This window comes from Excalfactoria chinensis, chromosome 4 (genome assembly GCF_039878825.1).
Source record: "Excalfactoria chinensis isolate bCotChi1 chromosome 4, bCotChi1.hap2, whole genome shotgun sequence".
Classification (NCBI taxonomy): Eukaryota; Metazoa; Chordata; class Aves; order Galliformes; family Phasianidae; genus Excalfactoria; species Excalfactoria chinensis.
In genome coordinates, this window is record NC_092828.1 from 55,556,607 (window position 1) to 55,582,492 (window position 25,886).

Genomic DNA, 25,886 nt, shown 5'->3' on the forward strand with positions numbered 1-25,886 from the left:
TTCACATTTAAGCAGTTAGTGTTTCTGATGGAGAAATGAAAAAACAGACTGAAACAATACTTGTTAAATACTAAATAATACTTGTTTAATACTTGGATATTAAAAGTTGTATGCCTTCCGGATTTGAAGGCATCAACAGCACAGGAATTGCTTGCTGCTGAGTAGACTCTGTAGGGAAGTGGCAGTACTGTATTATTGCCTGACCTGTCTGGCAGACATTCGCTTCTTCTCTCCAAAATTTCCCACTTGGTATTAGAGGAAAAAAAGACAGAATTTTAACACGTAGTTAAAATATTTTCCCTATGTTCTTTTATGCAAATGTCAATCATCTTAACCTTTTTCCTTGCTGTATGCTAATTTTTCTCCTTGCCAATTAGTAAATGTTGTATGTCAAATTAAGTTAAAATTAATGGTGGAGGCAAATGTTGCAGTTATTAGCTCACAAGTGTCTTTAGCTAGTAGTGCGTAGAGTTGCATTCCAAGCATTGCAAACAGCTATGGATTACCCATCAAATGATGGTGAAGATTAATGATTGGCCTTTTAGCTCACCAATTTAGAACAATTTCTAGTAATTAATTTTGTATTATCAGCCTTACAGTTGCAAATGCCTTAAGGAAAATAAAAAATGACTCAAGTACGTTTAAGGTTTTTCAAGCAGATTGTTTTCTTGTAAATGGTTTCACGTTTGCAGATCTTAATGTTTAATACTTTTATGTCTTATCTCAGCCTATTTGTAGTTAATAATCTCAATTTCTGTTTCATTTTGAATCCTATTCATACTGCTTTTGTTAATAGTTTCATTTTCTTTGTGGGATGTATTATTTGGCTTTGAACTTCCAGAATTCCAAAATGCCATGTCATAGAATGGAAGTGTAGGAATTAGTCAGCGGCTTTGTTGTGCTTCCACTATTTCTTGGTTTTCTGTGACATGAAATTACCAAGCTGTATAGTAAGTGGAACTGTTTAGACAGGCGTGTTGGAAAGTCAGGTTTTGCAAAGCTGTATTTCAAGCTGTACTACCAAGAAAATCCCAGTATTGATGTGCAAGTTTGAAAAATCCCATCTTATAGTCTGTCTAATTTTATATTTGTTGCTATTTTGATTTGTGTATTATATAAAGTACATTGTTTAATTTCTTAGTTATTAAATTACATTAAACCTTTCTGATGGTTTATAGTGGAAGGAGAAAGTTGTTTTCATTTTAGGTGACTGTTTTGTATGTGTGACGTACTCCTGCAGTTCTGTGCTTTCTGATTTTCTTTCAGTTTGTCTCTCCTTGCAGTTCCCTGCATTGTTCTTCAATCAATATAGATTCTCCTCAGATTATGCTTGGATTTATTTGTCCAGAAGTTTACATTGCCCATCTGTAAAGATAACAGTTGTCTGTATTGACTTTCTTGCCACATTCTTTTTGGTATTAGTGATTAGCAATCCTAAGGAGCACAGTTTGGTTTCCAGAATGTTAAAGTGGTTGCTGTATAATGGCATCCAAACCATTGTCTGTTCCTTGTTTCAAGAGAGGTTGACTGTGAAATATACCTGTACTGTACATTACATTTTTAACTTTTGAATCAAGCGCTGTAACACAATACCCAACAAAAAGAACATTCTACAGAAAACTTCTAAAAGAGAGAATAGCACAGGATGATTTTGGTTAATCATTTATCAGTATATATCAACAATTTCATTTGCTAAATACCACCTTTTTGCTTGTTGAAATAAACTTTTTTAGTAATTTTGATTGGGGGGAAATGGGGGAACCAAAAGGGAGATGGAGAAAGGGGGGAAGGCTGACTGCTGATAACTTCAAGTTGTCAGGATTTCTTCTATTCATAAGCTCTACATTTGACTAACAGTAGTATATTTGCCTAGTCAAGTTTTCAAAAAATAGTTATAAGTTGAAAAGGAGGGCTTGTTAACATGATGGTCTTCAGGTTGCCTTTGATATCCTGGCTTTGGGGTAGTTCAGAGGGGTTTCAGACATGAGTATGTCTGAAATAACAACAAAATGACGAATATTTAGCAATACCCTGCAATCAAATGTTTAACAGATTCATTGTGATAGTGGGATGAGATTTCAGTTGTTTGTTGTCATTGATGCTTTTTTTTTTATTTACACATAAGATTTGGAACTGATACAGAATTTATTTATTTATTTATTTGAAACAGAGGAAGGATTTCTCTGTTCTGTTGCTAGAAACTGTTATATCACCTTGAACTAATAAATTGGTCACAGTCTCATTGGTACAGTATTCTGCTTCTGCAGTACATTAATACATGTTTGATTGATGGAAAAACTACTTGGCTAAAAAACTAGCACTGCACGCAGTGCAGACACAAGCAGAAAGGGAAAGGGGGACATCTCATGAAGTTTTTTCTTTTCCTTTGAATAGAAAAAAAAACCCACAGCAGTGAAAAATCCTCTGGCGTATGTAGTTCTTCTTCTCTTCTGGGACAGATATACCTGGAACTGTTGACACTTCACAGAGCTGGAGCATTAACTCATTAAGTCCTGGTGCACTACATGATGTTATGACATGAAATACCGATAACAAAAACTCATGAAACTGTGACAAAGTACTTCCTGTTAGTTGAAGTGATTTGCAATATGAAATTCATTTTTTAACTGTTTGTTATACAGAATTCTGAGGATGGCATCCAATACAAATTCATAGCAGAAATTAGTGACTTTAATAAGGATTTTGAGTTTTTCGGAGGAAATGGTTATTAACATATGTGTTCTTTTGTCCTTTCAACTCTGTTCTTCTAGGTAACCTTTGAAATGCACAAAGAGAGTCTTTCACAAGTGTACAGGGAATACCAAGGGAAGGGAGGTGAAGGGAGTGCAATGTGTCCTTCAGCTCCAATTAGAACAATATCTGGAGCTGACAAAGGAGCTGAAATTGTGGAAAAGAAGCAATGTTTAGAATTAAAAGAAGCTGCTGCTGCTCCTCCCTTCTGTGATGATATGGAGTCTGGTACTGAAAAAAATGAATCAGAAGGTGACCAGCAAACTCCTTCAGTCTCTACACAAAGGAAGGACTTAAAGGATGAGGACAGGGAAAAAGCAGTGCCTGGTTCAGAGCTTTCTCCAGAGCCAGAAGCAATAAAACCCAGCGTTTCAGAAATTAGTAGTGGAATAGCTGAAGCGATTGAAGATTCTCTTAGCAAAGCTCATGAGCTTGTGGAGGAAACGGTTGCTGTTACTTCAGCTTCTTTGGTAATGGAAACTTCTTTGGAAGGAGAAACTCATGAAAGTCCAGGAGGAATGGAAAGATCAGCAGTGGAAGTGGAAGATGAAGATGACTTTGTTGATTTAAAAGAGGAGAGTAGTATGCCTTTACCTTCAGAAGAGTTTGCAGAAACAGACAGAAAGCATAGCTCTAATGAAAATCAAGAGACAAAGCAGGAAAAGGCAATACAACAGCAACCTGAATCTGTGCTTTTAAAATCTGAAGATACCGGAGGTGTGGATGTGCAAAACGAAGAACTGGCTTTATCAGAAACAGTCAGTTCGGAAGTAGAGAATCAACCAAATTCAGAAGGGAAAAAGAAGATGGAGGAAGAAAAGGTGCTTTATAGTGAAACCGGAGCAGATACCAATACACATGTACCAGACCATGCAGTGTCCTCTGAAAAAAGAATTGCCAGGCTTGATGTTTCTAGTGTTGCATCTGATACAGAAAGACTGGAACTGAAAGCCAGTACGCATCTAGAAGCACCTCATGTCCCCAGAACCCTTCCTGAGGTAATGTCTATCTGTCCGTTGTATGTTTAGCTTAAAAATAAAAGAAATTGTTAATTGCTAGCATTTTCAGAAAACGGTGCCCATGCACACTGTGGGGGGTTTAATATATCTGGATTTTGCCAGTTATCTAAAGAACACTTACAGACTTCGATTAAAGTAGCCATAATTCTTACAAATTTGTGTGCTGTGAAGTTTCTCAGCTTCTGTTCTTTGTATTTCCACTTATGGATGCTGACAGAGGCTGAGTTCTTGGCTAGTTATATCCTTTATTTCTGTCACTTCTTCCATTCTTAATGTTGAAGAACTGAAAGAAACATTTATATTCTGATAAGATTTCATCTAGCATTTCTACAGCTTCTTTACTCAACTTCCTTATTCTCTTATCAATCTGATCTCTTATAAAAGATCATCTTGTAGGTCCTTTCCAACCTCATGATTCTCTGATTCTAATTGTAACTAATTGAATTATTGAGTGGCAAACATTCCTTGTGCAGAAAAAATGTCACTAAATTTGTATGACATTCTGATGGAACTTGTGAAAATATTTTTTACTCTTGGTTCTCTGAAGGCACACTATATTGTTGGAATTAAACTTTAAAGAGTTATCCGTTTGTCATATCAGCTTATGTTTTTGTGCAAGTATAATTTAAAACTGGGCTTCTGTTGTCTCCTTGTATACTCCAACACTCTAGTTTTCAGTTTCTGTCTCAGTTTTTTGTGGTTAAATAGTCATGCATCTGAGTACTTCCCTTCTACAGAGATACCTGTTAATGGATGCTCTTCATTATGCACCATTCTTCCTTAAAGGAGGAAAAGCACTCTCTACAGCAACATATACTCCTCCTGTGGTAAGGTTGAGTTGCTGCTTATGTATGCATAGACTGACAGGTGTAGTTGTGCAGCTGTAGACGAGTTTGTAGGTTTGTTGTATTCAATAAATAGCTTTTGTGTCTTAGTTTTAGCTTTTATTTGTAACTATGTGCAGAGTCTAAACTTGTGCAGTATCTAAACACTGAATGCTTTTCAGTATTTCATGGAAACCAATAACCAGATATGTGGGTATTTTTTCTGTCTAAAAATTGTGTTTTTAGATGTCAAGACAGCAAGATTCTTCAGGACAAGAGCTAACTGCTACATCAGATGGGCAGAGAAGAGACTCTAGATCAACTGTGTTCCGTATTCCTGAGTTTAAGTGGTCATTGATGCATCAGCGCTTGCTTACAGACTTGCTCTTTTCCATTGAAACAGATATACAGATGTGGAGAAGGTAAATTTGTGCATTCCATTGGCTGATCTAGACTGGCATTTTGAATACGATTATCTTGAGATTTCCTTGAAACTGTATCAGAGTTGCTCTTTAACTTGGAAAGCTACACATCTGTTAGTTTACTCATACTCAAAAATCTATTTATTGCCTGTGCCCAAACATCTATTTTTATTTATTCATATTTTAGTATTTATTTATGTATTAGTATGTACTTTGTTTTTGCAAAGATTTATGTTAAGATTTAGTTAGTACCTCCAGGGGACTTTATTGTATGCATTGATAGAGCGACTTTTGCTATAACAGATTATCATGGACTAGCCTATAATACTTCTGTATCCAAATAATGGTTAATCACATATCTTGATGTTATAAGCTGGCTGTGATTTGGGGAGGTTTAAGAACTGAAAGGAAATTTAGTTTTAGGTTTAGAGTAAGGAACATCAGCCAAATCTTACAGTGATATTTGCTGCCCCTTGCTAACTGTTTATTTTATTTTTTTTTGTAAAGAAACATACTAAAATACTGTAAAAACGAAGCTGTTTCCTGAAAGTATTTTCATGAAACCTGCTTTTGTTTTTTGGACAGTCATTCTACAAAAACTGTAATGGACTTTGTGAATAGCAGTGACAATGTCATATTTGTACACAATACAATTCACCTCATCTCTCAAGTGATGGACAACATGATCATGGCTTGTGGTGGCATATTGCCTCTTCTTTCTGCTGCCACGTCTGCTACTGTAAGAGATTTCATTTTTATTTGAATATTTCTCCTGGGGAGTATGCTTTTCTTTATATAGCATATTAAATATTATATCTGTTCTTTTGGGAAAGGGGAGTATTTCCACAAGTATCTTTCCTCCCTTTAGCTACTTCCATGTTTTCTCAAAGATAAATGGATGCCTGCCTTCTTTGCCTAAAGAAATAAAAAGTCATCACTTAGCTGGTCTACAATAAAATTAAAACTCAATATTAATCATATTCAAGGAACAGTCATTAATTAATGCTTTGTGGTGGTAAATGAACTCCCAGCATACATTTTTTCTTCATTTCATTTGCACAAAGTATCATCTTTGTCAATAAGTAAATGTTACTTACTTCCTTATTACTTACTTATGTTTTCTCTGTGCAGCATGAATTGGAGAACATTGAGGCCACTCAAGGACTTTCAGTTGAAGCTTCTTTAACATTTCTCCAGAGATTAATTAACCTTGTAGATGTGTTAATTTTTGCAAGCTCTCTTGGTTTCACTGAAATTGAGTCTGAGAAAAATATGTCATCTGGAGGAATTCTACGACAATGTCTTCGTTTGGGTAAGCAAATAAAACCACTTAATAAATATAGAAGCTTGATGATATTAAATAATAAACTACTGGTAGCTTGAATTTAATTTGTCTTGTTATATTGACTAGATTTAGTCAAAGATGCCTTGGGATCTTTTACTATTTTACTGTTACTGTACTTTCCAACACGTATGCATTGTGTTTTTTTTTTTCCCTCTTCAAAAAAGTCTGAATAAAACAAATGATTGAAGTGAGTTTGGTAGCCTAATGGTTGTGGATGTAGGTCTTTATTTTAACCATGAATGAACATGATAGTTCATTTTCCAAAGTTCTCTAGACAGTCAAGACTGAGAATGCTACAGCATTAGGAAAAAAGAAATCTTGCACTGTATATAAATCTGTGAACCTTTACACATGTGCCTTAGAAAAGAGTTTTAAATACTGGAGTCGGTAGATGAAGGACAAATGCAAACTAGAGATGTTTACTTCAGAAGAGATCAAACTGATCAGTAGGCATATCCAGAACTATACTAGGTTCCATTCAGATTGGATTGAATTGATCATTAATTAAAAATTATAATAGGAATCGTTATGCATCCAATTGGTTAATATAGGAGGGGAGTGTTCATGCCAGTTGCATGCTGTAAGATTTCTTTGCAATGAAAAATTTAATTTGCATGAGAGCCAGAGCAGTTCAGAGCATCAACAGTAACTAGCCTTCCTCTCCCTTTCTAGGCAATTAAAACTTTGTGCAGGTAGAACAAGATTTATGGGAAGCAAACAGGTATAGAGGTGGGGTAGTTCTTTTTTCCTTTGAAAATCAGAAGATAAAACAGGTACAATTGTGAAGCTAAAAAAAAAAAGGATTGTATCATGTAACGTAAGAGTATTTAGTCCAAGAACATTGTGAAGCAGCTGTTTTCATTTGTTTCTCTAGTGTACCTTCTGCATCTTCCTTGCTAGTGTATGAAATTTAGCTATTTCACCTTTCCCAGCCCATGAGATAACATGCATGGTAACATTTCAATGAGAAGTGAAAAAAGAATGTAATAATGCTAACTTAATTTAGAATTCTAACTTATTTATTCTAATAGTTCGGTATTAATCATTGAAGTATTCTGAGCATTCTTTTGCAACTCTTTAAAATTTATGGAAGCAAAATATATTCTTTTTTTTATTAATGTACTTAAACTTTAATAAATGGAAATGTATTAGACATCTCTGTAAGGGACATAAACAATACTACTTCCCAGGGTAATTCTTAACTTTTTTGTTTTTTTTTTTCCTTTAAGTATGTGCCATAGCAGTAAGAAATTGCTTGGAGTGTCAGCAACATGCACAGATGAAGCCAATTGGAGACACTGCAAAGAACCAAAAAACAATGCAGGGGTTTATAGGAGCAGGAAGGTCTGCAGCAAAGGCAAGTATGAGAGCTCATTCAGGAAAACAGGAGTCAATAATTATTACACTATGCAGAAAGATAGCTTTTGAAATTCATAACCACACCACTGATAATTTAATTGATCTGAAGAGCACGAACACTGGAAATGCTAACGTGATTTTTCCAAGACACACATTTAACATTTGCTTGCTTAACCTCCCACAGTGGAATAATTCTGTCAGAAGAATTTGCCAGATTTTTTCCTTTAAATACAAAATGCCTATCTGACCTTTGTGTTTCGATCTATGGTAGTATTATGTACAGTGCTAAATTGTAAGCATTTAGTGATTCTTTGTAAAATGCTTTTAAAAACAGAATCCTTTTTTTTTTTTTTTTGAACAGAGTCCGGTGGACATTGTGACGGGTGGAATTTCTCCAATACGAGACCTTGACAGACTTCTGCAGGACATGGATATTAACAGACTTCGAGCAGTAGTGTTCAGAGATATAGTGAGTGACCAGTCATGTTGTTTCCTTTGTAGCTAGGCTTCTGTGTTTACCTGTTTGTCTGAACACTTGCTGTGTTACAATTTATCTGAACTGATTATACAAAAACTGAGTACTGCTCACAGTAACTAAGAAAGCATGAAATCTGTGGGCTGTGTTGTATTGTTTGGGACTGGAAACAGACAGAGGTGAAAGTGGCTGTCAAATATTAAATGTGTTGTTTCTAGTACAGATGTATACTTTCACATGCTGTACACAGACAAACTGTTTATATATATTTGTATCAGAAAGATGGGTTTGTATACTTTTTGAAAAATGAATAACTCTAGATAATTACAAATTGGAGACCAGCTATAATTCCCTTACTTCCCCTTGGAGGAACCAGTTTGTGTAGATGTTCTGTATCTCTGTGTATGCTTTTATGGCTTGAATTGACTGAAAATAACTAAGCTGTATGTCAGCAACTTTATAGCTGATATTGAAGAAATGAGATTGATTGCCTAAAAAAACTCCTCTGTACTGCAAGTACAATAGCTGCAACGGCTTTAAGTCATTAGTAGCCACAAGATGAAATGCTGAAACACTATTTAGAGTGTTTAGCAAGTATAATGATTTAAACAGTGACTTTTGTGCTATCCAACATAGTTTAGGTAGAACTATTTAATGAAATTACTGATTGAAACAAGCTTCTTTCAACCCCTATCTTGATGTCAGCATGTAGAATAGTAACAGGAAGTGAATCTTCCGTACTGGTGGCAATTAAATAATGAAATCTTCTAAATCAAGTACGTTTTATGTTTTTAATTTTTATTTTAAAAAATAATATACACACATACAATTTTTTTTTCTTTCTCATCTAATCCACCAGTTTTTCTGTTTCACAAATAGATGTGAATTGATACACTTTTTCTACTTGAGCTGTTTCTTTTTGTATCTAAATAGCCTATGTTTGATTTGTGTGTGCTTTTTAAAATTGCATTCTGTGCATAGAATTGTGATTTCTATCATTTGAAAACATTTAGGTGGGACCTGGATGGATTCCACTTAACCACCATAAGTGGTGATATCTGAACTTTTTTAATAGTCCTATAAAAGTAACAGAAAAAAGTTGGTGAGGAAGGACTAATGCTGCTTCACTGGTCAATAACTTTATTTTAAGTACAGTTGGAAACTGTCTTGCAGAAGCTCATATGGGAAGAAAATTCTTCCTAATCCTTACCAACATAGTAGTGGACTATGCTCTCTGATCATGCTTAAACAAACTTGACAGTTTAACTTATTTTCTTGAACCTCTCAAAGAAAGAGCAAAATTGATTGTTACTTGAGACTGTATGTAAATGAGAAGTTTTTCCTCATCCCTCTTTCTCCTACTCATTGGTCACTGGAAACCCAAATTATTAATTTCTCCTGTGATTCCAAAGTGTACAGAACTGTTTTTCCTTTGGTTGACCTAACCAAAGGCTAGAGCGAATAGTCTCAGGCTAAGTCATTGGCTGTGAAGGTCTTTTCATTTCTTTCACTGGTAGTTCTTGAGTGCTCTGAGGAGTCATTTGGCGTAAATCATAGGGAGATGTTTTTTAAGTTTTATTAAAATCTCTTTAGAAGGTTACATCGGTATTGCAAATAAATATTTGCATTTATTGTCTAAATTAAACATACTACAATAAAGCCATCCAGACACTCTGAGGATGAAACAAACTCATAACTTGGGTTCTGGAATTTGTTCCACTTACTTCATTGATATTTAATAATTTATAAATGCTTTTTCAGTTTAGTTGAGTCCACTTGCCTGGTGGTAATTTACAACTGGTATCATGGCAAATCTGGGGAAACATAGTAAAGCAAATGCCTGTAAATAAAGAGAACTTAGTCTCTGCGCTAATTTTAGGCATGTAGTCAAAACACACAACCTTAGTCAATATTGTCACATTCCTATAAGAAAAATGAAGGGATTAGTGCCACTTGAATACAATTGCTTTATAGGCAAGCCAGATTGTGAATAGAGAATATTGTTCTTTCTTTGTTGACATATCAGCTTTCTTTCAGTTTGTTTATGGTAGCGCTGGGCATACTTTAGAGAAAAATAAGCATGCTACTGAAATTGTAATGGAAAATCTGTGTGTGTCCCCTTTTCTACAGGAGGATAGTAAACAGGCTCAGTTCTTGGCCTTGGCAGTTGTATATTTTATTTCTGTACTCATGGTTTCAAAATACAGAGATATTCTGGAACCCCAGAATGAAAGAAGACCACCAAACCACAGTCAGTCTTTCAAGGAATCAGAGAATGAAAATAATGGAACTTCTGCTGCAGGTGAACTGTTAATCATTTGGCTACATGAAATAATGTGACTTATGCATTTTAAAGTTCTGTAGAAGTCCACTTCAGGTCATACAGAAATGTGTGCATTCTGAGCACTAAGATAAACAACATGAAACTGTCTGATTTGTCTCAGTATTTGCATGAATCTTTCTGATCTAAGAGCAGCCTCATCTGTAGTTTAATATTGCCGTGTAGTTGAGTCTCACTGAAGTAGGTAAGTGTTCATGAGTGCTTGTTGCAGAAACATTATGACTTTGCTTATGGTTCAATACGTGTAAGCAGAGACTGACAGCTTTTTGTTTTTGCTGTAAGACTGTATTTTTCTTTCTCTTTCTGCTCTTCTTCAGAGCACTCAGTTCATTTTCATTCTTTCACTGTTAAGTCAATATTTTCTGTTTCTTTGTTGCTGCAATTTTGGATGTCTTGGATTTTTTTCACGCTTCTTAGAAATTAGCAGCATTTTTTCTGTTCTAAGTTTCATATTATATATTTAAAATAATAAATGTCTAAGTAGGCAAGAAGAAGTACTATGTTATGTCCTTTGTCACCTATCGATGTTACTTTCTTGGAACAATGTGGTGAACACAGTTGTGTTAATAATGAACTTAAAATTTGTTTCCTGACTTTGCTTTGAACAGATGTGGAACATCCATCTGCTACTCTTGGTGCTTTAACTTCAGCTTCCACTGAAGATTCAGAGTGTACAGCATCTGTACAAAGAAGGGACTCTGGTCTTGGAGAGGAACCAACTTCAGAGCAAACAAACAGTTCGGGTGGTGTTGCTGAAACAGGAGCACTGAGTGTCAGTGCAGGTCCAGATGCTGTCAGTGAAGTACTTTGCACCCTGTCCTTGGAAGTAAATAAGTCTCAGGAGGACAGAGTTGAGACAGGACCAGAGGACAGTAAGTCTTCAGCTTCTGTGCCTGCTGCAAAAAATGTTAATGTAAAGGACATCCTGAGAAGCTTAGTAAACACACCAGCTGATGGGACTGCAGTTGATCCTGCTCTTCTGCCACCAGCCTTTCTTGGAGTTCTTGGTGATGGAGCTGCTGAGCAGCCTGTACAGTTCCATTCCTTTGACAGGTAATGTAACTTCTAAAATTTTTTATTTATTTCAGGTTGCTTAAGTTAACTGTAGAGAATATAAAACTGGTGCTTCACATGACCAGATCTCACGTCTAGTCATGTAGTATTTAATATAATCGGATGCTTTGGTTTATAAGTAGAACTTGTGAATGAAGCCAATTGACATCACATAGGCTCATCATGAATGTACTGGAGTATACTCTGCAATTCGTGGGATGGTATGTTATGCTATAAAATAGTATTAAATTAAACCTAAATGTCTCAGTCATCACTACTTTTTAAAAACGGACTCTTCTGTGCCCATGGATGTTACAGTTCAGAAGCAGAACTGAAAGAGTGCCAAGAAATGGCCTACAAACGATTGCAAGAGTAAAAGAAAAGATTTTAAGCATGAAAGCTGTTGTTTAATCTTGTCTGTTTTCCTAACTGCAGCACTTTTGCCACCTTCTTTATCCTCTGCTGTGGATACCACATGTTACTCTCCTTGAAACTCTCTTTCTCTCTCCCCATCATTTTCCCTCATGATCACTGTGTTCTGAACACTTCAGAAATGTTTCTGTATTCCACTTGTGTATTTGACACTTATTGCTAGATTAGATGCCTTTTTTCAAGCAAACAGTTTTTAGAAATTCCAGAGAAAGACTGGGGCTTTTTCAGGAGAGTATATTAAAAAAAACATAACATTAAATTATTTTGTATATGGAAATTGCTCTGTGGATGTCTAGTGGTTTTCTCTCTTCATATTGCTTGGTAATTATGTGAGATAGAATGGTTGAAATACATGCAAGGTAAGACTGATACAGATTTGTGATATGTCAGGATAACTGAGGAATAAACTTTTAGGTTATGTTTAGTACTGCCACGAACCGCTTAAGTAGACAGTCAGATCACTGTCTTCCCAGCTACATTTATCCCAGTTTGAATAAAAGGAACCATACGTTTTACATTTCCTACATGAGGAATTGGCTGACAACCTAATGAGTTATGTTGTGCTACGCACATTTTGTTAGTTTTAAAGGACCCAGGAAGTACAGTGGATGATAAAGAATTTCACTCGTGTAGATCGGCATGTGTATTGATAACAGAGCTATATCTATTTTCTCTTGCTGCGGGCCTGCAAAAGAATACTGGCGAGTTAACAAATGCATAGAAAACGATGGAGGAATGAACTGAGTGTCCTTCTACCCATAGGTTAATCTCATATTTATTGGTGAAAATATGTCTTTGTACTGCTGTGTGGTCCTAAAGTGCTACTTAAAATCTTTCAGGCTTCATTCAGTAGATACATTCCTAACCTGTTAAGATTTGCTTTGTTATTATAATAGTTAGAACCCTTTTTTTCTCATTTTGTTTTATTTTAATAGATATCCATATTTCTTAATACTCACAGTGAATTTAAAATACTCCCCCCCCCCCTTTGTTTCTGTTATTTTTGAAATCTCTCTTTCCTGATGATAATTTTGGTGTTCCCTACATCTCAGTTTCATTAGCTCCTCATCTTTTCCAAAGTATAATAGGGCACATTGTCTTTTACTGTCCTTTCTGCTTTTCTTTCCCCAAAGACAGCAAAGGAAATAAAGGACAAAGGAAAGAATCCTTTTAATATTTGCATACCTGCCTATAGGAAAGCCTTAGACATTGAAAATTGGCAGTGGATTTAATGTGGGAGATCCCTTATTAGCAAGGTATTTACTTATTTATGGATATCCTTTGGCTCTGATGTCTCTGCAGTCTTGCTCAATCTAGCAATGACACAAAAAAGAACTGCAACTTTGCCTGTGGTGTGAGTGGATCTGTAGTAACATTTTTCATCGTTCAGATCCTCATTTCACTAATGGGACAAGGAATGGTGCTTGTTTTCTGGCTAGATCACAGATTGTGTGGAAGTATTTGGCTCCTTTGCTCTTGTCTCAAAGTAAATATTACAGTTCTGCTTAAATGCTGAACAGGAGGAAATGTTTGGGGAGCAAAAGGAAGATGAAGACAGAGCCTTAAAAAAAGGAGAACAGAGACGCTAAATAATAACCTGTACTGCCCCGCTGTTCCTGCTCCTTGTGGCACTTCCCTATACATACCATTGTTGCTCTTTAGGGTATGTGAGCAGTTGATGTGACATAGTCTACAGTTTTAGAGCTGTGACTACTGTTTGTCTTCAGGAAATTCTAATGGTTCATTGTTGAACAGCAGAGATTTGAACTACAGAAAGTGGTATATTTGGTAAAGAAGTACTTGATTTTTTGCCTTTTCCTCTTTCCAGTGACACACAGTCCCAGATGGACTCTTCTCTCCTTTTTCTTTCTCCAAATTGCCAGTCATTTCTAACTGCCACTCTGAAATTACTTGACCTTGAGACATAATTACTTTGCCACTGAAGGTAAAGCAGTTTGGCAAGAAATGTATTACAGGCATGTGGGAAGGGACTGTGATGTTGTGCATTGAGGGAAGCAATAAGGCAGCAGCATGCTTATGAATGGAAGAGCAGAGGGCAGGTGGCCCTGTAGGGTTTCATTCAGCTACCTTGACTGCTTCAAACCATCATGAGGGTGTTACTTTCTTGTGACTTTTTGTGTATGATGGGAGGATCTAAATAAATGACGAGAAGGTTGTGAACTAGGATGAAATATTTGGTCCATCAGCAGTTGCACATAACCTTATTAAACCAGCTGTGTTTCTTGGATGAAGTTTTCATGTGGTCTTTATGGGTATGTCAGACAGAAGTGTACTTAAGTTTTATTCTTAGTCAATTGTAATCTAGTAGGGACACACTTGCAATTCTGCTTAATATGCTTATTTCTGATGAGGTATGTTACTAACTAGTGGTAAATCTGTTGATCAAGAAGATACAGTAACTGGGTCTGTGTAATATTTATGTTTAAATGATGCATGAAGAAAAGTTTCATGACTGCCTGAAAGTGCTTGTATCTTTAGATAATACGGTGACATCATATCTAGTGGTAGTATTGGAAAGGAGGTGTACATGGGAAAGAAAAATCTTTTCCAGCAAACTGTAACAGAGTTGGAAAGAGGAGCTTTCATCTCTGGGCTACACAAAAATGCTAAGAGTTCATCCAAGAAAGTTTGGAAAAACAGGCTTTGGGATGCTCTCTTTCTGTGTCTGGTTTAAATATAATGTATTGTCTGATAGCGAACAAGCTCTGTGAGTTAACATTTAAGTTTTTTTCCTAAAAACAAAAAAACACTTTGTTAAAAGTTATTCTCATGTAGCAGTTTACCACTGGGGTGTCTCTGGGAATTTCAAAGTATCTCTCTGATCCTGCATTTATCTCAGGAATGCTGTGTCAGAAATCAAAACTCTCCTCATATCTCAAGGATTATCAACTTCCCAGCCATAGCTGGAGAGTATACAGTAACAGCTATGTGAGTGAAACCTTACTGAAAGGCTGCCAGGTTCCGAGCCTTTGCAAACAGCTAGGTGAGTGTGTTCATTCCCATGCCAAAAATCTTCCCCTTATCTTATGTGAAGATACAATCTTGTGATTAGTGACTGCCAAGGGTTTATCATGATAAAGTTCAAGACTTGCATTGGCTTTTCCCAGCATCCACAGGGACTGAACTTATGTTCCAGTTTCAGTGTGTCCTGAACTAACAGTTTTCTTACTTAGTGTAGTAATCTTGTGGAAAAGGATGGGAAATTAATGTGAACGAGTTTAAATAAAGTAGAAAGGAAAATAACTAAAGCTCAGGTTTAAAAAGAAAAAAGAAAAAAAGAAAAGGAGGAATAGAGACTTTTAAATCATGTTCTTGTATTTTTGTATTAGATATCAAGTTAATTTTTATGTGGAATTAATACATTTTAGACTTCATTGATTTTAGCTTGAAGTGCGAAAAGAATGAACTTCTCGTTTGCAAGATTAAGTCCACTAGACATAGATGAGGACAGAATACGAGAATGTTGAATTTGTAGGTCAAAGTCTGTGTGCTTTGGCACTGATGAGAAGTTCAAGTGTTTTGGTACACCAAAAATCTTCATTAGTTGAAGACTCAAATCATTTGAAGTCATCCCCCTGCCAAGTTGATTCAGAACTGATTATTTCCATCATCTTGTCTTTCTGTTTCTCTTTCTGTGATCTCTCATGACTTTGAGAGTCTCTTCTTCTTTTTCCTTTGGTATTTAAAGGAAGGCCTAAGGGAATGGGTATTATCTGCTGACAGCAGAGCCTGTAGAATGACGCTGACGTGGCAGGCAGCTTTTCTGATTTACAAAGTAGAGGTAAAAATAAGCCTCTGATCCTCTTTATTGGTCTTTGCTCATTGCATAGGAGCCCTGGAGTGGTCATCATTCTGATAGCTAGGAACAACACTGACTTCTTTTTGAATTGAAACTATCATCTCTTAGGGAAACAGACATACCGTCACCTATACTGCTACTCAGTGCTAAAAACTTGAATACTAAGATTTATATTCATATAAATTCCTGTATATCTTGAGAAATTAGAGCTCGTGTAAGTATTTTTAAATTATAGTGAGTTCATCAGTTTGGCCTGGCCTGTGTTGTATTAGGAATATTTGTCTCATGCCCAAGTTAAATCTGTTACTTAAAATATGTTTAGAATCAGTTACAGACTTGCCAACTTACAAAGAATAAATATTTAGGAAAAAAGTGCTCAGAATTTATGATATATTTGTATATATTTCATATTTCTTTGTTGAAACGAAGAAATCTGTGATCTTGAAAACAAGAAAGCTTCCAGTAAGTAAATCCTTACAGAATTTGGCAGAATAGATCATTATTGTGCAAGCCTTTGTCTGTGATAGAAGTCAGTGTTCAGTTCAGTGGTCTGTGCTCATTCAGCAGTGAATAATTGTCTGCAAAACGAAGGCTTCTTACACTTCAGCATAATTGGGACTAATAACACACTGACCTTCTGGCTAAGATGTATTTATGGTTGCTCGTTCCCGCTATGCCTGACCTATGTTTATCAGTTCACTTGCTGTAAACTCCTACTTCAAGCCTTAAAAATTTGATTTCAAATTAAATAGGAAAACATAATAGTTACATGAATGAGGCAGTTGAACTATCATTTTCACAATGGTGCCAGAGATCTGCTTGATATATGCGTTAAGCATATTATGCATTTTTCTAGTTTATGTTATTTCTTCTGTATCAGAATATTATGACAACAGATGTTATAGTTTACAAATGCAACCAGAAATAATAGTTAACTGAAATGCTGTGGTACTTCAGATATCAAGGACTAAAATGTATTGATAGTTTTCTTATATGTGACACATCTCTAGCCATGTGTGAGGTTGCTGTTCTGATGAAATTAATGTATGTATTTGGATGTTCCAAAAATACATTGTTTTTGTAGATTTAGTGAAATATAAGGCTACTTGTATTTTATTCACATGCATAACAGCATTTAACTCTTAAGAAGTACTTACTTGTTTAGCTACACAGAAGTCTTCTTGTGCTTTTTGGAAGCAAGTGCCCTGTTATTTAAAAGAAGTTGGAAGCATGTTCATTTCTAATACACTTATCTGATTTACTATGATTTAATGTAGCAAATGTAGCAAATACTTCATAATTCCCATGTGTTTTATTTACTACAGAATTTAATTGGGATTTTTCTAGTCTCATGCATTTTTTCTGCTAATAACATTAATGTTACCTATATTAGCATTTAAATAATCTTGTAAAAATACTAATATTAATCCTTTTTTAACCGTTACCTTAATATTCAGAGAAAATACCATATTATTGTGCAAACAAATAAAAATGTGAGAATTTAATAATTTGAAATTTAAAAAAAAAAAAGTGACTGATTTTTATACGTTGAATATATGGTACATTTTACATTTGTTTTTCAAAAATGTGCTTTTCCAGTGGAAATGGAATGGGAAAAATGTGCATAGGAGCAAAGATTACATTGCAAATAATGCAGTGATGCTCATCTATGAAATAATTAAAATATTTTTGTTTTAGTTGATTGTTCTTGCAATACGTGAAGCATTTTTAAATGCAGTAGTTATGGTGACTGGCCATAGGGCAAAGAGGAAAGATCATTTGGTGTTCTGAGATTTCTTTATATTGTATTTTTGGTCAATATGTGACACTTATTTTGGCTATGAGTTTCAGACTGACATTGCTCTCACTTCCTTCCCTCACCAAAAATCCTCTTTGTTTTATCTGAGTTACTTCAGTTGACCTTTGAAGGTCACTGTCTAAAATAAGTTCCATTTAGAACTGGAAGTTAGAGGTGAAAACAGCTTTATGGTGAATGGTTCTATTCCTTTGTTTTCTTCCCAGGTTTAGACTTCTTAATGCAAAGCAGCTATTCCTTCATCCACCGAACAGCTGCCTTTATTTTGTTGAATGTTTATGAATCACAGCAGAAGTCTTTGGTCGTGGTGCATCATTAGCAGTCTCTGGACTTTTTAGCAAGTTTCAAACAGGGGACTGAGATCTAAAATAGCCTCTAAACAGGAATTATGGTGGAATTCATGAAAAAGATGTTTCTCGATCTAAAAGCATAGGGGAAAAAACCCCAAACTTATCAGATGTGAAAGGCTATCAGTTTCCAAGAAGACTTTGAATGGGAGTGTTTCTTGCTCAGAGCATGTGGGAACTGTGCCTGCAATAGATGTGCACTTTAACATTTGCTGTTTATGTACTCCATAGGTTCTTCTTTATTTCAAAGTCTAAAATGTGCAATTGTTCTCTTTTGTTCACTGAGAGTCAAAGTGAACGGGAAGAAGTTATGTAATTACTACTAGCATGTCTGCCAACATCTCTACTTTGTAGCTGTGTATTGGTGCCATATGCCTAGTGCTAAGTATCTTCCTTAAAGTGAATGCTATTAGTAGGTACTGAAAATTGTTATGGAAGTGTTGGAATATAATGCCTTTCTATGTTCTTGATGGGAAGTAAGTTACTGAATCAGCAATCCTGATTTCATGTATCAAGAGAATTATTATAGATTCAAGCCCTGGAAACATAAGACTTTCTAACTGCAGAAGAGATTGTAGAAGGTAATTCGATGTCTTCCAATTTAAAATTAAGTTACATGAATCATATCTTAGATGGACACAACCTATTTATGCATAATTGATGTCTACAGGTGGCACCAGATTTTGTCACTAAATGTTCTGCTGTACTGCATTGTATGCAATATAATTATGGGTATATTTGCGAGCAGCAAAGAGTTATTTGTTTCTATATCTTAGTGAGTGTGTAAAGAACCATTCATTGAGACGTCATGCAGTCCATATGAGTAGAGATGCGTTTCTAACATGTCTGTTTAATTGTGGTTCATACTATTGGTCATTATTTCTTGAATTGGTTACAAGAGCTTAAAATCAGTAAGGGAATACACCTGGATGTAAATGCTGCATTTTGTAGACTGGTGAAATGTTATTTACTATGCGTGGAAATATCTTCTACTAAATAAACTTGCATGAATATCTTACCCCCTCACAGAACTTAAGCATGTTGCAGCTTAGCAGTAACAGTTTTCATGCAGCTGATGTCACACAATGTTGAACAAAATATTCCTTTCTTATGTCTTGGTAATGCAAAGTTAATTGGTAGCACAGATATAATTTCAAGGACGGTCTGAATAAATGAATCTTTTGAGTGCATTGTTCATTTTTGGGAAAAACTGACATGAACGTATCAGTGAAATTCATGGTTTGGACACAGTATCTAGACTTGGGGCTCAGGTGTTGTTGCTTCTATTTTTTAGCGTATAGTTAACATTAGCAGTCACCCTTATAATGATATGACATGTACTACCTCCAAGTATGGTGGCTGCCTACTCCTGCCAGTAAGAAGGGTTGATTTGGTCAGTAATGTTGTCTAGCTTCTGTAACATCCTTTGAATGGAAGAAGGAAGTCGAATACAATCCATTCTTTTCTTCATTATAGCAGGAATGATTTTAGAAATATTTAACAGAACTTCTTGATTACTGTTATCACACCTGAATTTGGGTCATTTCTAAGTTACTTTATTTAGAAAAAGAATGTTTTAAAGCTATTAAGGGAATAGTTTCAGTGTGTGGTTATAGTACTGCCAACAAAAGACGTGATTAAATAAATTGAACGTTGAAGACTTTCGGCTTACGGTTAACACCAGGTAATTAAAAGTAAGCGCTGCTGTGGGAGTGCATTATATATCAGCTGTACTCTTTACCTCATTAGCTGGATTTTTGCATGTTTATGGAGCTAACTTGCAATTAAAAATGCCTTTAACGTATGCTTAACAAGGCCTTTTAGGTATTTGGAGTAAAGTGCTACAATTTAATTGAAATTTGTATGGCATAAATAGATGTCATAGTAACATACGAGATAAATCTCCATGCCTAACTTCCCACTTTGCATCTTTTCCTCTTTAGTGTTGACTGCAAGGCCCAATCTCATTAAAAAAAAAAAAAAAAAAAAAAAAAGAGATTTTCTGCTATTGCTAAGAGTATTTTGATATGTCAATCAAACTTTAATTATATAAAGTTATACACAAACTTATGTTATTAGCTATATGTTTATTTATATATATATTTTTTATTAGTTATATGTGAAAGCTGCATGAATGTTAACACAGTGATTCTGCTGGGCAATTTTTAGCTATAGTATATGATTTAATTAATTGTCGGTTCTACATTAGAACATCAGAAGGAGTATACTGTCTAGGCAACCCTTATTGATTTTGTCACTTATCCTGCTTATCTTATAACTGTATGCTTGTTGCACAGTGATTTTGTTATACTGCATTTCATATTAAGTTATTGTATAAACTAAATGGCAGTGAAGATAGATCACCAAAAAAGAAAATAGAGACCGAATAACAATTTGGCAGGACTCAGAAGTGTATGTACGACATTTGTAAAGTTAGGATCATGTGTGAACTTTCCTACAGTATTCGTTATTAACTTTTTGTCTTCTTGCAGGAGTGTTGTAGTAGCACCGAAGAAATCAAACATTTCCTCTACTACAGCTGCTATGGGTGTTCCTGCAAATGCTGTCAGTGTGGTTTCTTTAGATTCTGCACAAGCCCCAGATTTGTCAGGAGAATCTCCTGGTGAGTAAGAGTAGCCCTTCCATACTTGCTTCCCTTTTTCCCACCATGCGTTGCGAATGCAAATGAACAAGTTTTTATGTGATTTCCTAATAAAGGTGAGTTCTTCAGCATATAACTATGTATTACACCACCGTAGATAAATAGATGAAAACAACTGTTTTTCAGTCATGAAGTCATTAATTACTTTCAGGTGTAATACTGACTAATATATATTATCAGCTGTTTATACATCTGTTTACATATGAGTTATTTCAAGTTATTGATAGGAATTGCTGGTTATATATTCTCAGTGGAGAACATGTCAATTTGGGAAGATAGTGTTTTGTACTGTCCTGTTTCGTTTCTTTTTTTTTTTCTCCCCTAAATTACTGGAGTGCATCAGGTATAACATCTCCTAAATTATCAAGTCAGACAAAGAGCTTTTGAGACTTCTGTATCCAGCATATTACAGTGTCTGTATCTATATCATATCATCTCCTGTAGTAGTTTATAGGCTTACATTTGTTATCTGTGCATGTAGCAAAGACCAGTGCCAGATACTTCCATGGAGTTGTTTGAGTTGAAGGGGACACTTAAGTGTCTTAACAGTACTTTACAGGAAAAATGAACAAAAAACCCAAACAAAATCCCTTCCTTTTTTAAAAAGAACAAATTGCAGAAATGATGTTCTATATGAAAACAATACAAATCTTTGTTAAACTTCTTTGGGATGTTCTTTTTACCTCTTAGCTGAACAAGTGCATGTCTGATCCTGTTAAAAGTAGTATAATTTTACAATTCTTCTGATTTTTAAAAAAGCAGTCATGATTTATTATAATTTATAAATTTATATTTTATGTAACAAAAAAAATCTGTTAAAAATGGTATAATATCTTGTGTTTACACTAAACACAAAGTTTAGTTTGTAAGGTAAAAAATATAATCCATTCTCATGTCCTCACATGTCTAGCAGATATTTGTTGTCATCTTCAGTTGCTCATTATGTTTATTAGGGAAATCCAAAAGATTTTATTCCAGCCATGATAAATGGAAAGCTGTTGAAACCTAACACATTTTTATTCTTTGCAAAATGGAGAGTCCATTTAGTCACTGAACTGCAGGAGGCAGCTCTGGAGTAGTTTAGGAAGAGTGTTTGGACAAGGAAGAAACGCTGTCTTAAAATGGCAAAGTGCTTTGGGGAAGATTGGCTCTGAGAGGTGAATCTGTTTTTAAACATATGAAGCCTGACCTACCCTAAAATTGTGTTTTAAAGTAAGTTATCATGTATTAAATTCTCACCTGGTTGCCCAGGTTAGATATAGGCTTACTGAGTACCATTATTTAAGTCAATATTTATTTGCTTTTAATGGAAACAAATCAGATAAACATTGATTTTCAGATTTATTCAACCTTCTAGGAAAGTATAGAAGAAATACAAGTGTCCCTGTGCCTGTGGAATGTATAAGAAAACCAGACAGTAAACAATACTGATGTGGTTGGTAACTGTGTGACTTTCAGCATGTCTAGGAGTTTTGGCAAAAATTCTACACCTAATCTGAACAGATATGCACAAAAAGAAACAAATCAGAATAAAAATATTAGACATGTTTAGACTGGCAGTCTAGTTAATTAAAAGAAGAAATGAAGGGTTAAATGAAATCACGATTTCAAACAAAATGCGAGACTTTTTTCCTAATAAAATAATGGCATGGAAACAAAAAATGTGCAGGGTTAGTGTAATTAATGTTTGTGTGGATTGGGTGAATTGCAGGGGTTCAAGTTTGAAATGCAGTTCTGTATAAGGGCTTTGGCTTTATTGGAATAACACTAAATGAAGTTCTTACAAAATTAAAATAAAAAACAATATTTTCCATCAGTTTATTCATGTTTTTCACTCATTTTTGTCTACATGCAGCTGAGTCTATAGTTGATACTCTTTTTTTTTTTTTTTTTGCTAACATTTTTTGCAGGTTTCTTTACTTAATCATTAAGAAAAATTGTAATGAGTATAAACTGTAGGCTTTCCGATTTTTATGAAAGTTAATTATTGAACAATGTTGCTGCTTTAAAAAATAAATTTCACCTGTTTCTTCTAAGGTCAAAAATATTTTATAAAATGTTTGATATGCATTTGTATGATATATTTCAAAAGGCAGCTAAGCAAACAGAGCCTTTACATATAATGCTTTACTGTATAGACTTGCATTGCTTTACATGAAAACAGATGAAAAGGAGGTAGAGACATTGAAAAGAAATGAAAGAGCAAAGTGACAGTGTTTTAGTTGTAAGATGCGTATAAGCATAATTTGGAAATAAGTTTTAGGTAGTATGTAAACATCCTCCACCTACAGGTGTACTATCAAAATTGCATGCTGAAATATTAATCTGTATAGTTTCAGAGGTCTCTGTTCATGTTTGTGTGTGCTCAGAGTTGATGTATCTCCTCACCAGTATTTTTTCCTAGAGTTTTTAACTTGTCTGTGGCTCGAAGTCTGTGAGTATCTCAGATATTTGACCCTTAACATTGTCTGAAGCTTGCTGGAGTTTATATCAAGTGGATGTGATGTGTCCTGGCCTACCAAGTATGAAGTGTTGACAAGTTAAAATGATAACCATCTCGGCTCACTCTATTCCTCTGATACTCTGAAAGAGGGTGAAAACATGTTTTGGCCTCAAACAGTGTGTCCTTTTAGCAGAAGCTTCTTCCCATTCTCTTACTCGAACCACTGAGTATTTCAGAGCACAAAAAACTTTTCCTGCAGACACAAATCTGCCCTTTGTGATCTAAACTTGCTTTGGAATATTTTGGTGATGGCTCATATCTGGGCATGTCCTCTGCTGGAATTGTTATACCAATTTTTTGAAAGATCCTGAAAATAAGTGGAGAAAACAAAGACTCTTTTTAACCCTATCTTACTGAGGGTGGTATTGAGCAAAAGAGCACCACGACCCAGGCAGCAGGAATTCACTTGTCTTGTTTCTTCCTGGAATTTGCTTTAGGCAGAAGGTGAGATTTGATATTGTACACATGAAGGGCTATTAGAAAGGCAGGACTCGGTGAAGGTGTCTGATGTACTGTGAATATAGTGTTAGGGCGCTTGTATTTGTATTGGCCCTGAGTTTTCTTTTTAAATATCTCAGTTACAGTTGTAATGTTCTGAAATAGTATGAACTCCTTTTGAATTATTTGGCAGCTTGCTTTCCAGCTGTTTTCTGTGATGCTGTGTTTCTCTATTTGTATCCTTAAAGGACTGCATATATGTGCTATTATTATTACAGTGTGATTTTGAGACTTTTGGGTAATTGGAAAATGCTTGTTCAAGTGTCATTTTTATAAAGAAGGAGTATGAAAGTAAGAGGCAAGTATGTGTTGTGTCTTGTCCTTACCGGCACTCCCAAGTGAAGAAAGCACTGAGAAGTTCCACACAGTTTCTGTTGTCTGCCTCCTCTCTGTCTGCCTGTCCTGAGTAGCGACCTGGTCTGTTCCTCAAAGACCGAAGTTATAAACAAGTCCATTTCAAAGGTTGAGGTGAAAACAGGCATGGGTACTTGGAAGGAAGGTGGGAATAAGCACTAATAAACGATTAAGGAGTTGTGACTCTATCCTAGTCCTACATGTTGGAAAATGTACGTTTTCTCCCACAGATTGCTGCTTTTGCAAAGAAGAATGGTGTTCATTGGTTTTTATACAGAGATGAAAATATCTTCAAGTCTTGCAGTAAAGTGGGAGGCAGGCTCAAGTTAAAGTGCACGTTACCATCAGTGCAGTAGTAATTCAAGAAACCTATTGAAATATAATAAGTATTTCAAAGAGCGATTCAACTTGACAGTAACAGTAGTTGAAGGCTAGTTACCAGCAAGTTTAATGACACTCTGAAAATAATCTAAAATGTTAATGACATGCAGTGAAATATTTTAATACTAGTACGAAAACAGTCTTAGAACAGCTTCTCTTCAGAGTGCACCATTGTTTTGTGAAATCTGTTTTGGTTTAACCCACAGACATGTTTATGTAACAGATCTCTTATATTAGCTTATAAAAACCTTTCATTGTAGTCTTTCATTTTACACTTCCAGCCCCGGAAGTGTATTTTTGAATGAGCTCGTTATTTTACCAGATATTTCTTTCATAAAAGGCATCAGTATATTTCAGTATGTTCGGACTGTTGTGCAAAATTAATAAGTGTTTGTTTTTTAACTTGTCTCCATCCTCCCAGACTGAAGTATGTCACGGACTGTTTCTGTATTGCCCGCACGTATTTTGTAAATGTTTATGCTAAAGCATTAAGATCTTACAGAAAGAGTTGCTTTAACAATATTTTATTGCTGGAAACATTATTTGTTTAGACCCTTGGGGACCTTGAATAAACAATAAGGTTTCACTGCAAGGGTGCTAGACAGATGATCTATTTGCATTTTCTTTTATGTCCTTGCTAATGTCTGTAAAACTGTCAGTTTGAAGGAGCCAGTTTATCAGTGAAAGGATAAGGAAGAGATAAGTTGGTTTAGTTCCACATGTTTGAAGTAGCTACTGCACTTACCCACATGTGTGTTGTGGATGAAAATATGCTACTGAAGGTTTTTTCCTTTTACTTATTTATTTATTTTATTTTTTGAAGCAAAAATACTAGAATAAAAAGCCATTTCTGAATTAAAGTCAAATATAAAAGGTTTTCGTAAAAGAAAATTTAAATGCAAAAACCACCGTGTGCACTGATCACATCTAAAAATCTCAGTTGTGATAAATTGGAGACTCACCCTTTTTAGTGAAATGTGTCTGAGGTTGAAATGTGGATACAGGCCACGATAAACATGGAGAAAAGGAAACCATAAATATCTTTACCTAAGCTTAAAATAGAATATCAGTTTGTGTAGATGCCTGGATTCCTGTCTTCAGCTTTTGTCAAATTTAAGAATTATTTCTTCTGTGTTTTAAGATCAACCTTAACTTAAAACTTCCTGGTTTTTCATTTACACGTTTAGACCTAGTCATTTTCTCTTACCCAGTTTGTTTTGATTTCTAGGAAGAATAGCAACATTCTCACCTCGTTGTCAGAGTTCCTTTACCTGTCACCATTTTTGCCAATGCTATTGTGTGTTTTAGAAAAAATAAATTACCTGGTATTCAGTGCGTGTCTCTTTATTAGCCTCATGATGGCTATTATGCCCTTTCATTGTCTTAGCAGATGTTTTCCTTGATTATTTTTTTTTTCTATTTTTCCCCTCAGTTATTTTATTTGTAGCCTAAATACTGCACTGAATTTCTTTCATCTCATTTAA

At 35.1% G+C, this 25,886-nt stretch overlaps 1 protein-coding gene across 6 annotated transcripts in view; it reads left to right on the forward strand.

Annotated features, from left to right (window-relative positions):
- LRBA (LPS responsive beige-like anchor protein) overlaps nucleotides 1-25,886 on the forward strand; it is a 363,878-nt gene that overhangs the window by 66,094 nt on the left and 271,898 nt on the right. For 5 of the 6 annotated variants that reach the window (XM_072334558.1, XM_072334559.1, XM_072334561.1 and 2 more), the window contains exons 23-31: nucleotides 2,772-3,749; nucleotides 4,841-5,016; nucleotides 5,602-5,755; nucleotides 6,148-6,328; nucleotides 7,591-7,718; nucleotides 8,082-8,189; nucleotides 10,326-10,497; nucleotides 11,145-11,589; nucleotides 20,497-20,627. In XM_072334558.1, the coding sequence (XP_072190659.1) occupies nucleotides 2,772-3,749; nucleotides 4,841-5,016; nucleotides 5,602-5,755; nucleotides 6,148-6,328; nucleotides 7,591-7,718; nucleotides 8,082-8,189; nucleotides 10,326-10,497; nucleotides 11,145-11,589; nucleotides 20,497-20,627 (2,473 nt within the window). Of the gene's footprint in view, nucleotides 1-2,771; nucleotides 3,750-4,840; nucleotides 5,017-5,601; nucleotides 5,756-6,147; nucleotides 6,329-7,042; nucleotides 7,091-7,590; nucleotides 7,719-8,081; nucleotides 8,190-10,325; nucleotides 10,498-11,144; nucleotides 11,590-20,496; nucleotides 20,628-25,886 lie in introns of those variants that run through there. The other variant, XM_072334564.1, reaches the window with a different exon arrangement.